General features: G+C 40.6%; 1 protein-coding gene across 7 annotated transcripts in view; it reads left to right on the top strand.

Moving 5' to 3' along the window:
- WRN (WRN RecQ like helicase) overlaps window positions 1-3,369 on the top strand; it is a 125,833-nt gene extending 122,464 nt beyond the window's left edge. For all 7 annotated transcript variants that reach the window (XR_006886647.1, XR_006886646.1, XM_046648539.1 and 4 more), the window contains one exon: window positions 37-3,369. Coding sequence is in view for 5 of the 7 variants with exons in the window: in XM_046648539.1 (XP_046504495.1) it covers window positions 37-153 (117 nt within the window). In the remaining 2 variants the exon portion in view is untranslated. The remainder of the gene's footprint in view (window positions 1-36) is intronic.
- Window positions 3,370-17,307: the final 13,938 nt, after the last annotated feature.

The following is a 17,307-nucleotide window of genomic DNA, read 5'->3' as shown; positions in this document are numbered from 1 at the left end:
AGTACAAATGTTTCTTTTTCTGTTTCTTTCCTATAGACTTCATCTGGAGCCTTAAAGAGAATGTATGCGGGGTTTGGCAAGAGAGATAAGATCTTAGTTGATACCAGCAAAAAATCAATGGCCAGAACAAAAAAGAAGGGTCTTTTTAGTTAAATTGACAATTGCTAGAGGAATTATGTGTGTCTTGCTGTATTGTAAGAGGGGAGCTGTATTTCATTTATGAAAAGACTGGGGAGTGATGTTTCAGTTTAAAAATCATTTTACTCTCAAAGTAAAACTCACTTTATTGAACAGCTGGCATCTTAAAACAGCCCTGTGCAATTCACATAAAGTTGAGTCTTCTGAGAGCCTGGGTGATTACATCATAGAATAGAATATTAAATTAGTTTCCTTTAAGATTGCACTGTTACTGCCCTGTTTTCTAATCTCTTTATTTATTTCAGCAGTCTATTTGGAAAATGTGATTTGATATAGATAACAGTAGGTATACAGTGATTGTGTGCATGATTTAAATATTCTGATATTCCCACAATTCTGTCTTGGAAATAAAGAAAGCATAGTTGTTTTACAAATTGTTTTTACTATCTTTAGAAGAAACTTTTATCCACATTGTTAACTGGTATCAGTGGACCAGATAAGTGAAAATGAAACATTTTGGATTCCATGTAAGGAGGAAAAAAAGACTATAACAAAGGAGACCAATTGCACTAGGCAAATATGCACTTTGTATTTTATATATTATTTCTATTATTTTTCAAATAATAAAAAAAGTCCTTCATACTGAATATTATAAAGATAGATATTTTTGTAAGCTTTCATTTACTGAATTACTTTGAGTATTTTATTTTTTAAGGATGTCAGAGTTTGGTTCTAAATTCTCTTTGTGTAGCACATATAACTTAAATATGTAAAAGCCATACTCTGACACTGAGCTGGGTAAACCATAGTTAATAAAACTGTAAGCAGTTTACCAAATGGCCTTTAATTGACTTTTTTGTAAATAGAAATAACTTGTTAATGAAGAAGAAATACATCTTTGTTGTAGAAGAACTAGAAAATCCAGAGAAGTGAAAAAAAAGAAAATAAAAATCACTAGTAGTCCCTCCAGTAGATAATCAGTTAACCCTTTTCATGTATCCTCCCAAACCTTTTTATATTCATTTCCTTTCTTCGTTTGTTACATGAATGATACATGAATGAATTTTCTTTGTAAAACATTCACGCTATACTTAAAACACAAAAATCCCGCATATTCCCATTTCCCCACATCCCATTCCCAGCCCCTTTCCAGAGGGTGCCTCCTACTAAATATGTGACATAAGTTCTCTAGTCATTTCTTCAGCACTTATGTGCCTTTGCATATGTATCTACACATATTCTTAATTTTTTTAACACAAATCAGATCATATAATATGCAATTTTCTGCAACAAAAATTTTTTTACTTAATATGTCATGAAGACCTTTCCATTTCAGTATATATTGGTCTATCTCATTGTTTTTTACAGCTACGTACTTATCTCACTGTTTTTTACAGCTACGTACTGTTCTATTTGGTGAATATACTATAATTTACATAATCATTTTTCTATTGACGATTTTGTCATTTTTTTCTGTTTCAGGTTGTTTCTAGAAGTAGAATTAAAGAGTCAAAAACATACTTTTTGTTACTTATATTTCACTTGAATTTATTTTGAACATATTTTTCCCCATGTCATTAAATAGTCTTCCGCAGAATCTTTTTTTGTGGCTTTATGTAGTACAGTGATTCTCAAAGTGTGGTCTGCAGGCAGTTAAGAGTCCATGAGACCCTTTCAGGGGATCTGCAAAAGCAAAACTATTTTCATAAAACCAAGGTGTTATTTGCCTTTTGTACTATGTTGGTATTTGCACTGAGGTGCAAAGCAATAATGAGTAAAACCACTGGTACTTTAGTGCAAATCAAGGCAATAGCACCAAATTGTTGGTTTTATTAATTCTTAATCTTAACACATCTCTGCAATATTCTGTGTGCTGAAATGGAAAGTGTGCATAAGCTCTTCTATGTACTAGACTATGATGGTCGTCTGAAGGAAAGCCCTCCTTTGACGGTTTGAGTGGTGAATTGAATTACTTACTTTTTTGGGGAGGGGAATACCATTTTACTGAAAAGAATTACTGATAGAAAACTATGATTGGTGTTGGTGTCGCGATGCAATGTACACACCAGGATAGATGTGGAGAGGGCTGAAGGCCACTCTGAGTTTATTATAACCAGCGTTTCAATATATACATAGCTTACATCTGTTAAACATACACAGGTGTTCTGGACAATGTAATTAGTGAATGCCAAGAATTCGTAGTGATTTCTCAAAGAGCCCTCCCTCGAACTGTGTTTTGATATTATCATGTTATTGCTGTGCTCGTATATTTTTATCTCGGAGCATGCAAGGCCTCCTAGGCAATGGCCCCTCCTGCTCCCAATATCGTGTCTCCATCTGTGCCCCTAGGCGACTGTGCCTGGCTTAGGTTGCCTCCCATGGGAGCTCTTACCCGTCATGGGCTAACCAGCCTCCTCACCTCCAGGTCACAGTTTGTTGGCAAGCCTTTTCCAGTGATTATTAACCCTTCCTGCATCAGGGGTGGTTACAATTGGTTATTCAGACTTGGGCATTTGGTGGACATTTTCTCAAAATGGAACAAAGTCAGTGTCTCACTTCAAGGAAAACTAATGGTTATTTGTTACCAATGATAAAATTTGAGATTTCTAGCAAAATTTGTAATTTTGGAAAACTTGTGTCTGCTTCCAGGAGTTTGACAGCTTCCCATAATGAGAAGGGTAGGATTTTTCTAATGAGATGGGTAGGATTAGCAGTTTTTTTTCTTACATTATATAATTATTTTTGTCAACAGTTAAGAACATTACGTAACTCAGTGAACCAATATTTTCTGGATGACTAATATGTGATCTTATAAAATCATGCATGGATAAAAGATACATTTGAAGCGCACAATGGACCAATGAATTTTAATGTATGTCGCAGAATATGAAAAAATTCATTTATATGGTTTCAGATTACACATTACGACTAGTTTTTAAGGAACTAACACTTGTCCAGTTTTGGTATGGTTTTAAAGAAGAATGTCTACAATTATTTGGAAAGACTGTTAAAAGACTCCTTTCTTTTCCAACTACATACTTGTTTGAGGTCAGACTTTCTTCATATACTACAGCCGAAACAGCATATCAAAACAGATTGAATGCAGAAGCAGATCTGAGAATCCAGCCACTTCTGTTAAACCAGACAATAGTGCTATTCTTCTGTTCTTGGGGGGGGTGCGGGGGGTGCATTTCAAAAAAATGTATTCATGTTAACATGTAATGGACTTACTACTGCTATTTTTAAACAAATTAATAAATATTTTAAAAAATCTCTCAATTTTAATTTCTAAAATGGTAAATAGTGGGGCTGGCCTGGTGGTGTAGTGGTTAAGTTTCCACACTCCACTTCAGTGGCCTGGAGTTTGTGGGTTCAGATCCTGGGCAGAGACCTACACACTACTTCTTAAGCCATCCTGTGGTGGTGTCCCACATACAAAATAGAGGAAAATTGGCACAGATGTTGGCTCAGGGACAGTCTTCCTCACCAAAAAAAAAAAAAAGTAAATAGTGATAGCTGTAACCCACATTAACAAAAGCTCTTCTGGGTCCTCAATAATTTTTAAGATTATAAAAGAGACCTGAGACCTAGGTGGTTTAGAACTGCTAACATAGCATTTTATTATATAGATGTACTATGAATTATTTAACTGATTTTATATTGTTGGACATTAAAGTTGCTTCCAATTTTTCTCCTGTTTTAAGCACTGCTTTGAACATTCTTGAAATGAAATATGGTCTATAGTTTCATGCCAGATACATAGCCAGAAGGAGAGGGAACATTACTTTTTTTGTTTATGTTATCATCTGTAGTGGACTTTATGCTTTCCCAGCATACATGACTCTTGGTTTCTGTTGGCGTTGGTTCCAGGGAGTATAATTGCAATTTGGATGCGGATTTGGCATCTGTGACTTCATGGGGATGTGACCTAAGCTGTTCCAATCAGAGTGAATCTAAGGACTTTTTATGGAAATGCTGGAATAAATATGTTCTCTTTTTCTCTATTGTTACTAATGAGGAAGCATGTACCTTTGGAGTCCTGGAGCAATTTTAGGACCAGAGAAATCATCCTGTAGTGAGTTGACACTAAGCTAGGCAGAGTAGAAACATGGCCCCAAAATCAGGTTATTGGTGATATTTCTGGGCTGCTAGTTCATGCCTTTCCTGAAATCAAACATTCCTTTGAATATTTCAGATGCATGCGACATTAAATTCCTTTTATTTACATTAAACCTATTTGAATGAAGGTTTTTTTCTTTGTTTTTAACTTCCAATTGTGTGCAGTTGTCAAAATAGTACAGTCATGTAATTGACAGACCCCCCCCCCCCGCCCCCACCAACAGACACAGAAGATATAAAGTTTCTTTAATGGCAGAGGACATGGAATCTCATAGAGATAATTCCACAAAGTAGAAGACATAGCAGCATGCTCCTAGGCAGAGGCAGAAGTTCCCAAACCTCCAAGTTCTCCATTTCCCATCAGTTCCCTCTGGGGGTTTGGTATCCTCCCTGGTCCATGCCCCCCGCCCAACTCTCTACCACCAGAATGTGTTTTGTAGCCTCTGCTATATGTACCTGCCTGATCACCAAGTGCAAATAATTGGTACAAAATGATCTCAGCACATTACAGAATTAACTGCTGTAAGAATAAGTGAACTGAAGTTGAATTTCTTGGGTGTAGCATCGTTCTTCAGCAGTCTCAGGCCTCAAGTTTGTCTCAGGTTCATTCTTAAAAACAAGTGTTACTGAGCTCTAAGGGACTGGTGACCCACAAGTGGGTCCTTTTGCCATAGCTCCTTGCACCAATAGAACAAGACTGGGTTCGGGATAGCAGAGCAAAAACTTTATTTGTTAATCAAGGAATATGGAGAAGGAGAGCTTGGGCTCTAAGACACCTTCTCTCTGAAGGGAAGGTGAATAGTATTCTAATGGGATGTGAAGGGGGGGGGGGTCCTCTGCATCATCACTCGGGATGAGGCATTTGGGACGTGCAAATCTTCTTGTACACAGCGCCTTTTGTGCATGGCACCTTTTGCATACATTTCCTTTTGTGCATGGCACCCCATCGCCTTCTTGGACCTTTCTGGTTTGGACTGGTTCTGTGGTTTGGCCATCTGGCAGTGCTCTGCCTTGGTTCCTGTAAACACAACTTAAAGCATTAGACACGGAAAATGTTTTAGGGACTTCTCTGGATGACAAAATCCCTTCTCTGGGTGTGTCTTGGTCTTCATTCTTGGGGAGCAATGGATGAAGGTCCGTCTTCCATAACCACTTTCAGCTGACCAGGGGCATTGTCATAGGGGCCCATAGAGGAGAAGAATTTATCCCTAGCAACTTCAGGTATGTTTGGTTGTCACTGGGTTAGACTCTGAACATGTTGTATCCCTGGGTTAATACCACTTGGAATTTAGTAGATCCTAGTCTTTTGGTATCAGAGGAAACCAGACAGTTTAGAATGTGAGGTCCAAAGGGTAGAAGAAGCAGAATAGCCAGCAGAGGTAGAGACCAGATCAGACTGGGAAGAGCCTATCTAACCCCACTCTAGATCTGTTTTGTTAGATCTGGTTGGCCTTTTTATTTAACCAATTAGCCTTTTCTAATTGCCTAGTGCTGTCTTTGATGATGTCAGTGCTATTTATGTAAGCCTAAGGAGTGGGTGCATCTTGGAAGGGCCGTGAGCAGTTTAGGATATCCAGTCACCGGGCTGGAAGGGATGGAGGGCCAGGTCTGTGGGTCTGAGCAGGACCTGGTTTCCATACGCTGTGAGTGCCTTTGCCGGTTCTGCTACCTGAAGGGCATACTCTAGTTGTTCTCCTGTACCTCTGGTGTTCCCCACTTGGTTTTTTGACTGGGATGATTGGAGTGTTGCATGCTGATGGGCATGGCCTGATGAGCCTTGATCAAGTTTTCTATGACAGGGGCCGTGCCATTTAGGGCATCCTATCTGAGAAGATCTTGTTTAACATTTGGGCACTTGTGCCAGGTTTTAGTTTGACAATCATGGGGTTCACTTGGATGGCATGCACCACTTTTTCTTGGGCCTAAACTTGGGGATTTATCTCTGGTAATTCCATTAAGTTTCCCTTTAAATCTTTTTACTCAGTCCCTTTTTTCAGGAGCAGAATCAGCTGGTGACCAAAGACTGAGGGCACATTTACTTCCAGCTGGTCTCCAACTGGTCTCTTTTCAAATAAATGGAGGCTTGTAATTTATGCAGTAGGTCCCTACCCAGCAAAAGAATAGGGTATTTTGGCACATATAGAAAGGAATGGGTTAACTGTTTTTTTGACCCAGTTTATAGCTTAAAGGTTTAATAAACCACTTGTTCTCTGGGCCCACTGATACCCACACCATATTACATCTCTGGCTAGTAAGTTTGGAGATCTGTAACCAGATAGTTGAGGAAACTAGAATTCAGGATCCAGTTCAGTTTACAGGTAGGAAACAAAAACCTCAAAGACAGTTAACAGAACTAGCATCTAATATCCACAATTATGTATTATAGTTTCTACAGAAACATAATTTCTGTCTCTAAACCAATCCTCATTTTTACCCAAGATAGCCAAATTAAGACTAAGTGGTTTGTAAAATGTATAGTTTCAATAAACTTGGCCCGATTATTTACGTAAGTGCAGCAAGAATAGTAATTGATCATATAGGTTCTTTTAATTCTGCTTTGTGGGAACTTTTTATAAGGAATCTCTGAGCTTTAAAGGTCTCTTGCAGGAAAGGAAAGCCAAGGACTTGTCATCAGACTCCACCTGCAATACCTTAGATTTGGGTGAATTCCTCTCTTCTCTTGAGGTTCCCCAAAATATCCTGAGGTTCCTTGTACCTGCCAGGGAAGTGACCTTTACTCACCTGGTAAGGTTGCTGGGAGCCCTGTAAGCAAGGTACCAGGCCAATATTTCCAAGTGGCTTTATTCCATAAAGTCCAGTCTCTGTTCCTCAAAGCTGTCTGGTCATCTGAGTCTATGCCTGTTTCTCTCAAATATGACATTCCAGCCAAAGCCTTTATAATATAACCAGTGTTTCCAATTGTGTCCTGCTATAAATAGGAGATCACATTCGTATTAAACTTATGCAAATAACTATATTGCCATGAAAATAAGAATATTTACTCACTAAGAGTTTCCAAATTCAGGTAGAGAGAAAAAGACATCTGTTTCAATTCTGCTTACAAAGGTATAGTTTACCAAATTGCCATGTCATAGTTAGTTTAATAGGAAAATGTTTCCTTAAATCTGGAAAAACAATATTTTAAAAAGTCAACAATATTTTAAAGAAAATTTTAAAAAATTATAATAATCCTCATCAGTTCATTCAGTTTCATGCAACCAACTTTTGATCTTTTGTTAGCAGTTTCATGAAGTCATCAGTTTCTCCATTAGAGTTCTGTAATTTCTTACCCAACTCAGTCTTGTGATCTGAAAGTTTATCAGAAACTATATTCTAGAGCACATGTCAGAGTCCTTTCCTTAAATCTTTCTGAAGATGAAACATATTTGGAAAAGCAAAGTAAAACAAAACTGTCTGTAAATGACAAAAGACATAAAAACAGCAATTGACAAAGAAATTTGGCTATTTTTGTGACATACAACACTTTAATATAATAACTAGAATTATGGCTGACAACCAGGACGGATCAGAATTTTAGGAATGTCATATAATTCTTAAAACACTTATATTAAGAACATTTACTCACACAATATCATAGGTCTCTGTGACACAATGCTTAGTGAGAAACTGTCACCTAAAGAAGTCCCTAAAACATTTTCCGTGTCTAATGCTTTGTTTTTAAACTATAGGAACCAAGGCAGAGCATTGCTAGATTGCCAAATCACAGAACTAGTCCAAACCAGGAAGGTCCAAAATGGTGATGGGGTGCCATGCAAAAAAGGTGCCATGCACAAAATGAAATGTGTGCAAATGGTGCTGTGTGCAAGAAGGGAAGATCTGTGCATGCCCCAAATGCCCCCACCCTGAGCGATGATGCAGAGACCCTTCCCTCTTCACATCCCATAAGAACTGTACTCACCTTCCCTTTGGGGAGAAGGTGTTTTAGAGCACAAGCTCTGCTTCATCTTCCTTGATCAATGAATAGTTTCTGCTCTGCTATTCAGAACCTGGTCTTGTTCTGTTGGCATGAGTGGTTCCGGGCAAAAGGACCCACTTGTGGGTCACCAGTCCATTAGGGCTCGGCAACAAAATACAGCAACTCTGGCAGGACTAAAATATTTGCTGGCTCCTCTCTTTGATTCTGGCCTCTCAAATCCCAACAGGTGAAGCAATGGGCTGTGGCAGCACATCCCGTGTTGACTCACCAATGTTTTGGGAGGCTTGTGAACCGGGAGGGAAACCGAGACTGTCCTGCCCAGTGCTTGGCCCCCAGACTCTTCCCCACTGACTCTTAGTAAACTGGCACCAGTGGCTGCACTTAGACTTTTGTCTTCTGCTGCTTCGTTTGAGTCAATAGGGATCTCCTGCGAGCCAACACAAAGTCTCCCTTTGGTTTAGCATCAGAACAGGGTGTGTGCGTGCATGCAGGACTGAGGGAGAAGAGGGGCTTCTCCCCAGGAATGGACTGAGGGAAAGGAGAGGCCTTCCCCCAGGAATGGAGTGAGGAAGTCCCTCTCCCCAGAATGGTTTTACGGGTCCCTTAAGGGGCCCGTAGCAGTCCATGAGGGATGGACTGGGTGAGGGATCAGAGACACCTGATCACCCCAGGTTACAGTCGGGGTCACCTCACCCTTGGGGCCAAGATGCCTCAGCAGGAGGTTTCAAGGTGGCAGTGGAAGTAGGTAAGAACAGCTATTCAGGGTTTTGGTTTTTCTTTTGTCTTTGTGCTAATCTTCTTCCAACAGCTGCAGCCGGGAATGATGGGTTTTATATAAAAATGATTACATCTCTTATGCCTGCTTCTATTTTAAATTATATTGTGGGGATAAATGTTGTGTCTCACTGGGAAACGTTTCCCTTGCCTGATATTGTGAGGGCATATAAATCCACCCTCCAGGCAATGTTAACTAAACATTGTAAAGAAGATCTCACTTTAAAATGGTCAATTGACTTCAAAAATAGCTATAAAAAGGATCCTTACTGCAAGAAGAAAAGAATTTTTGGATCAAGATAACCCAAGATAATTTAAAATTACAGTGGCCACTGTGGGGTTCTTTTGAGCCTCCAGAAGATGTATTTGGCTGTTAGGAGGAACATTCTAATCAGGTAAGATCATTTAAGTCCTGGTTTTTATAGACACTTCTGTAATCTACCTTCGCAGGAGGACCAAATATGAGCCCCTCCCAGGGTTACGGAGACTCTGAGAGATTTTCTGGGAAACTGCTCCCCTTAAACAGTCAAAGGGAAACTAAAATTTTAAAAAATTAATGGAGTCGTTTAATTATGTCCAGAATAGTTACTGTTCGTACCAGCTGAAACTTAACAAGATATTTGAAAGGATTTAGCAAATTATGATCAGAAGTTTGGCCAAGTGAGAAGCTGATATTTAAAGCCTGATAGGAATTTTTTTTTTTGGTCTGCTTCCCTAAATTAAGACAAAACTATGTACCCAGTGGGAAAGAAGAAATTAAGGATAATGTAACTGGATGGGTATGTCAGGAGGTCACCTGAAGGAATCATCATAATAGCAATTATAGCTAATAATTTATTAAGCATTTGCTGTGTGTCATACCCTGTTCAGTCAGCCTTCAGTATGACCTGGAGAGTTAGAGTCATATATTTGCCTATTGTGCAAACAGAATATAAAAGTGGGAAAAGAGATCGCAGCATATGAATATGTAACCAGGTGGGGTTAGAGACCAAGTGGGGCTTTCCTTATTTTTTTGGAATTTTGACTAAACTTAGAATGGATTAACAAATGGTACTAAGTGCCCCAGATCCTAAATTCAGAGCACTTCCAGCTGTTTGTATGAAAGTGCCTTTTTAGCAAGACTGACGCTATCATGTCTCCCCCAGCTCCCATCTGTGAAAGAGGAGTATTGGGTGAGAAAGAGGACTTTGCGAGGGAAAACAGCTTGTGGTGGGCAGCAAACATTTCATCCTCCCTTCACTATGAGAAAGGAGGCTTTTCACTTGGTCCTCCCATCCTTATTCCTAGCAGACTGAAGGTGTTAGAACAGCACCCTAGTTTAAGGAGTGTGATTGTCTTTTTCTGCAAACTTCTGATCTGCTGGTCCAGCAGAGTACCTAATGCTCCTGGGGCTTTGGAGATACAGTGGGACTGAGAGTACTGGTGCCAAGGGAACAGCCTGCCCTCTACATGCGGCACAGCAAGTATGCCTGAGTTTCCTGTAGATTGAGTGGACCCCTTGGAAGGAGCTGGATTTAAGGGCCATCCTAATGGTACCCTCAAAAGAGGGCCACCTGATGGGTAAGGGCATCCCAGCAGCAAGAACACACTTGGCAGGAGGTAGGAGACAGGTAACACCCCCTGGGCCTTTGGAAGGACCAACTATTGCACCCTGAAAAGAGCCAGCATTTGGATATCTGCCAACAGACTGAGCAACCGCCAGTCAATTGGCTAGAAAGGCAACCACAACCAAAAGAAAGGGAATAGCAGTTCTGCTGGTCGGCCATGTGATTTTGTTTTTCCTCCACCTCTTCCCTGCACTAACTCCAAAGGGTAAGTGCATGGAAAGAGGGAGGAGATGTGGAAGAGACAGCTGGAACCATCAGTCTAGCATGAACCCGAGTCAGAGGTGGAGATGAGAAGAACTCTGAATCACGTGTGATTGAAGACTTAAAAACTGAATTAAGACTCTTCTAACATCCCAAAGTGATGGAAAATTCTGGAATTGGGCTGAGATATGAAAGGAGCCACCAACCAAGGGGAAAGGAGGATTGACACTTGGTGGCAGTTACAAAAAGTAGAAGTTTATGTTTATACCCCAACATGTCCATCCATGATATGTTTGTAGGAGCATAAATTGTGGACTGAAACACTCTCCTAATGATTAACATTTGTTATTTCAGGAGAGTGGAATTGGAAGGGTAGAAGGGCCGGCTATTTAAATTTTTATGATCTCTGTTTTAAATTAAATCAGTATATATCAATTTTAAAATGAAAAAGTAGGCAGAGCATTCAAGGATAACAACTGATCAATACGTTTGCTTCCTTCCATTCTCGATTTGTTTCACCCACTTCCCTTGAGCCATTTCCTGACGGCTGGGACTGGAGGCGAGCAGGGCCTTAGAGTGCTGGCTGGAGCTCTGTTTTGGTGAGAACAGAACTTGGAGACAAGTCGGAAAGCCCCAGGACAAAGATAGGAATGTAGAGGATTCTAAGGAGATTCCTGGACCTCAAGGGGAAGGTGGGTCTAGGTTTGCTGGGATCTGTTTGGGGATCTTGTTACCAGCTACAAACATAGGTTCTTTACCCAACACACAAGAGGGGCCAAATAAAAACTGGAATGCCAGGCTTATGGCAAGGAAAGCGTTTTTATTTCAGGTGATGTCAGCCAGGAGATGAGAGTGAACCCTCAAATTTGTCTCGTCTCCCCAAAAGATGAGAGGCAAGGGGTTTTCAACGTTGCAAGGAACGTGGCTGCTTGTAGGGAGGGGGAACCTGTGGCCTTGCTGGTTGACACTTTTCCACCAGCCTGCGTTTGGCCTTATGGGGCTGCTTGCGTGGAGGATGGCGAGATAAGGGAATCTGCAGGTGGATCTCCTTGGTTGTCTGCCTCCATGGTGGATGGTGGATTCTGGTGCCAGGAAGCCAAGGAGTAAGCAGGGAAAGGAGATGAGTGCTTTGGTTTTAACCCCATATATGCTGGGTTTAATGTAGGGGAATTGATATCAGGGCCGGTATCTATCTGTCTGGGATCTGTGGGATAGGCTTGCTGGTGACCTACCTCTTGCTAGATCTCTTAGCAGCTAAGCTGTAATGAGAAGATGTCCCCCACCTTTTTCATGGAGTGAGGAATCCTTGGGCCCAAGGGACATGCTCACCTGGAGCCCATACCTGCCCCCTTTTCTAGACCATGCTCCCAGTACGTAGGACGCAAGAATGCCCAGCCCAGATATTCCTGAGCCCCCCCAGAGCCTCTTGCCTTGGTTTGCCCTCTGGTGTGCTCATTTCTTGGCCTGAAGCATGGTCAAAGAATGGCTGTTTGGAGGAGTTATGGGCAAGGCTTGGATGTCCAGGCTGAGGACTCATGTGTGTGCACAGGAGACCCTTTGTGGTGCAGAACGGAGCCAGGGCCAGAAGCAGTGGCTTGTATCCATGAGCTGATTCTCCCTGCACCAACAGCACAGTTTCCCTCTATAACCACCTCTGGACCTCGGTAGGCCAGGCCTACATTCAATAAAGTCCACAGCTCTGCTGTTTACTAGCTATGTGACATTGGACAAGTTACTTAGACACTCCGAGCCTCATTTAAACACTTTGTAACATAAAGAGATGTTGCTGGGATTAAACACAATGCCTGCAGATCGTTTAACAATGGTCAGCACACATCGTTGGTGTTTGCCCAGTTGTAGCTGTAGAAATTTCTAACAGAAAAGGGACAGAGTCAGTTCCTGGGTGTCCAGCGGGAAGCAGTCTGTCTCCCCAGATGTTACTTGGCAGGTACTACCTGGTGAAATCACAGTCTTCAAGCGTGTACTCCTTATTGTGATTGCTGAAAAATCTGGGGTGTCAGCACCCCAAAGTGGATCCTTCTTTTAAGGGCACAGATTCAGGCTCTCATTATCCAAGTTGACAGAGCTTGAAGGAAATATTCCACAGATATTTACTGAGCTCCTACTCTGTGGGGGGCGCTGTTCAGGGTGCTGGGGATACAGCTGTGAACAAAACAAAGAAAACAAGTCAAACGTTCTCTCCCAGGTGGTGGTAAGTGGTAGGAGAACAAAGCAGGAAAGGAGGTAGGGGGTATTTCCAGCAAGGTCGGGGAAGGCTCCTGAGAAGGGGAGAGCTGAGATCTGGAATTAGCCTGGGTTTGACAGCTTGTAACTGCGACCTTGAGCAGATCAATCTTCTATATGCCTCATTTATTCACATTTTATAGAAGAGGAAACAGGCTAGAGTAGTTGGAGAATTAAATGAAATATATCATTTAGCATAGTTGTTAGCACACTATGGGTACCATAAACGTTTGCTATTCTGATCCTTTGCCCATAGGAAAGCTACAGGGGAGCCACATCAAAATCAGAAGGTTCTTAGTGGTTTGGTTAAAGAAAGGGGAGTTAGGTAATTTTGGTGTTTAAGGACACCAGACTATATTTCTTGATGTACCAAAGTAACTGTCCAAGGATACAAAGGGATGGGCATTCCAGAAGCTTTTAAGAAAATAATTGGAATAGTAAAATATTGGGAAATTGATGAAATATTCTGGTTCATGAATTGGTTATCTGTTAAGGCACTCAAAGTTCCTGAATATAAGTTACTTTTAATTTCCTCAAAGGCTGTTGTAGCTCATTTAAGGGTCGGGATATTTGAGGTGGGGAGTGCTGAACATGTGAGACAGTGAGGAGCAGGAGGGAGACAGAGGTGTCTGCTGGAACTCTGTAAGCCTTGGAGAGAAAGATATGGGACTTGATAAACCCCACAGATCCTCTTTGCCTTGTCTTTTTTTTTTTTTAATTTTTATTTATTTATTTTTTGAGGAAGATTAGCCCTGAGCTAACATCTGCTGCCAATCCTCTTTTTGCTGAGGAAGACTGGCCCTGAGCTAACATCCGTGCCCATCTTCCTCTACTTTATATGTGGGACGGCTGCTGCAGCATGGCTTGCCAAACAGTGCCATGTCAGCACCTGGGATCCGAGCCAGCGAACCCCGGACTGCCAAAGTGCAACGTGGGAACTTAACTGCTGCGCCACCGGGCTGGCCTGTCTTGAGTCTTACTAGGGGCAATTTATTATTTTTATTGAATTTTATACAGTTTAAGGCATTCACCAAGAACCCATCAGGGAACTGGCCCCGTGGCAGAATGGTTTTTGTGTGCTTGGCTTGGGTGGCCCAGGGTTCACTGGTTCGGATCCTGGGCCTGGAGGTATGCATCGCTCATCTGGTCATACTGTGGCCTCATCCACATAGAAGAATTAGAATGACCTACAACTAGGATATACAACTATGTACTGGGGCTTTGGGGAGAAAAAAAGAGAGAGAGAGAGAGAGGAATATTGGCAACAGATGTTAGCTCTGGGCCAATCTTCCTCAAAAAAACCCCCCAGAAAACAAAACAAAGCAAAAAACCCGGTCAGCTTATTTCTTTCACTTCCTTGGCTGATTTTTACGCTGGGAGTAACTAAACTAAACGTTTACCTCACCGGTTCAAGACTACCATCTACTGGTCAGTTTTGGTAATTTCAGGTTGTATGGTGCACAGGAAAATCAGACCATTTCTTTCAGTTTTGTCTTCAGGTATGTGGCTCATGTGTCAAGATTTGGAGGGAAAGGGGGAGATGTTTACTCTGGGCCAGTATCAGTGAGCCACAGAGAAGCTGGAATCTTTGTTCCTTCATTTACAGAGCAGGAGTAATTTGAATCTAAGTCTGTTCATCAGTTCCTATGTGCAGGACATAGTAGGATTTACTTCCCTGCTCTCAACTGGAAAGCTTCCTTCGACCTGTGTTGAGAAAATTCTGTGGCTCCCCACAGTTCCTTAAGGGGATTCTTCAACTTTCTTTTCGGCTCACCTACCCCACCCCCCAACATAGAGAACTCAACCCACAGCCTCATAGACAGAATGGAATGACGCTCAGTCATCATTTAGCAAATCTCATGATTATGGCTAGTCTCCAAACCCAGATTCTGAGTGTCATCAAGATAGAATTGCAGTCCTGTAGAGAGCATCTCTGAAGCCTAGGGAACTGCCGTATGCTCACCATCCTAGAGGGGACCTACCTTAGGCTCATCCCCAGCTGTGATAAGTGCAGTCCCAGGATAACCCTGTGTTATGGGCTGAATTGTGTCCCTGCCCAAATTCACATGTTGAAGTCCTAGCCCCCAGCATCACAGACTGTGACTGTCTTTGGAGATAGGGTGTTTAAAGGGGTCATTAAATTAAAATGAGGGCATCAGAGTGGGCCATAATCCAATGTGACTGGTGTCCTTATTGGAAGAGGAGATTAGGACACAGACAGACACAGAGGAAAGGCCATGTGAGGACACAGGGAGAAGATGACCATATACAAGCCAAAGAGAAGACATCTCAGAAGAAAGCAAAGCTTCTAGCACCTTGATCTTGGTCTTCTAGCCTCTAGAACTGTGAGAAAATGAGTGTCTGTTGTTTAAACCATGCAGTCTGTGGTACTTTGTTGTGGAATCCTAGCCAACTAAAACATCTGGAGTCTCTTGTTCAAATTCATCCTGATAAACGGGCTTTCTCTGAGCAATGTTTTCCATTCACACACTCATTCTATGGGGTCCTGAGGCTCTCCAGTGTGGGAGTTCTAGCTTAGGCCTATCTCTTCCCTATTGAGACCTCAGTTGGGGCATACTGAGCTCATCCTTAGCAATGGAGAGGGGAATGGAGGAGCATCAGGCTGGGAGTCAGCTCCTTCATGTTTGCAGGTGCCCCGTCTGCGTTTGTAAGGGCTCCAAGAACCTCTTAGCTTGGAATGCAAGGCCTTCTGGAACTGGGCACTAACTTTCCTTATATTAAACTTAAAAGCAAAGTTGCAAATATATGTTCATTAGAAGTACAGTTAGAAAAATAAATTCGTATATTCTACCCACTGAGAATTAACCATAGTTTCAATTAGGGGTTTGCTTTCCTGTCCACTTTGGAATATGTTTCGACATTTTCTCATGCCCACAACATCATTCTTAATGGCTACACAGCATTCTGTTATATGATGTACCGTGCTTTATTTAACGAATCGCCTATTTTTGGATAGAATATTTCTATTTCTTTTCAGTATTATAAACAATGCTTCAATGGGCATCTACTTAAATACTTTTAAAAAAGGAAAATCCTATTGGTACAAATTCCTGGATATAGACTTTCAGGGTCAAAACTTCCCATTTTAGGACTTTGACACATATTAGCCAATTGACCTCCAGAAAGTGGGCATTTCCGCCCCCCGCACCAGCACTAGGTATCATCAGTCTTTTGTATTTTTGCCAAATGATAGGCAAAAAATTCTCTCCATACTGTATATAATTTGAATTTCTTTTATTATTAATGAGGATCAAACATTATTTCATGAGTTTATTGGTAATTTGTACTTTGTCCATTAAAAATTGGACCTTCTTTTTAAAAAAACATAAAATTATACAAACTTTTTTTTATGGGTTGAGGATTTAACTTTTTCTCTGTTATATTTCTAATTTTTCCCCCAGTTTGTCATTTACCTTTAATTTTGCTTGCATTTTTTCACAAGCAAAATAAATATATATATATTAGAAAAATTATTAAGCTCCGTTTAAAATTATTTCCATTTAGAATTTATTTTGGAGTAAGAAGTGAGGTACGACTCTAGTTTTCCAATGATTAGCCAGACAGTTGCCCTATGATTAATTATTGAGCAACTAATGCTTATATGGTATTACCTACTGAATTCTTATAAAATTTAATATCTTTTGGACTTTCTTTTATGTTCCATAGATCCATCAGTTCTTGTGCCAGTGCTATGCTATTTTAAATATTACCACTCTATAATATATATGTTACATACAATATATATTAATATCTGCCTACAGTAAATCCTTCCTCCTCATTTAAAAAAATGTCCGGCCTGTTCTCCTAGATTTGTTCATTGAAGTGAATTTAAAATTGTTAAGTTCCGAAGATTATTTTGGACTTTTCATTGACATTACATTAATTTTGTAGATTAATTTTTTAGATAGCTCATATAACATTATCAAAATTTTCTTAGAAGGAACAAACTTATTTCTTGGTTTTCTCAAATTTCTTTTGTGCTTCTCAGTAAAGCTTTGCCATTTTCTTCACCTAGGTCTTATATATACATATATATATATCATGCATCTTAAGTTTATTCCTACGTAGGTTTTATTGCTCCTGTTAGTGCTATTACGAATAGACACTTTTTCCATTACATTTTCAGCTGGTTGTTATAGTAAGACTAATAATAGTTTTTGAACAAGAACTGTTAGTTATATACATTTTTCATTGGTTCTTTATGATTTTCCAGGTAGACTATCATTTCATGTGCCAAAGGATAATGATTTATTTTATTGTTCACGA

Source organism: Equus quagga, chromosome 22 (assembly GCF_021613505.1).
Source record: "Equus quagga isolate Etosha38 chromosome 22, UCLA_HA_Equagga_1.0, whole genome shotgun sequence".
In the NCBI taxonomy this organism is placed as follows: domain Eukaryota; kingdom Metazoa; phylum Chordata; class Mammalia; order Perissodactyla; family Equidae; genus Equus; species Equus quagga.
The sequence above is the reverse complement of the archived record's forward strand: the minus strand, read 5'-3'. Positions and strand labels throughout refer to the sequence as shown.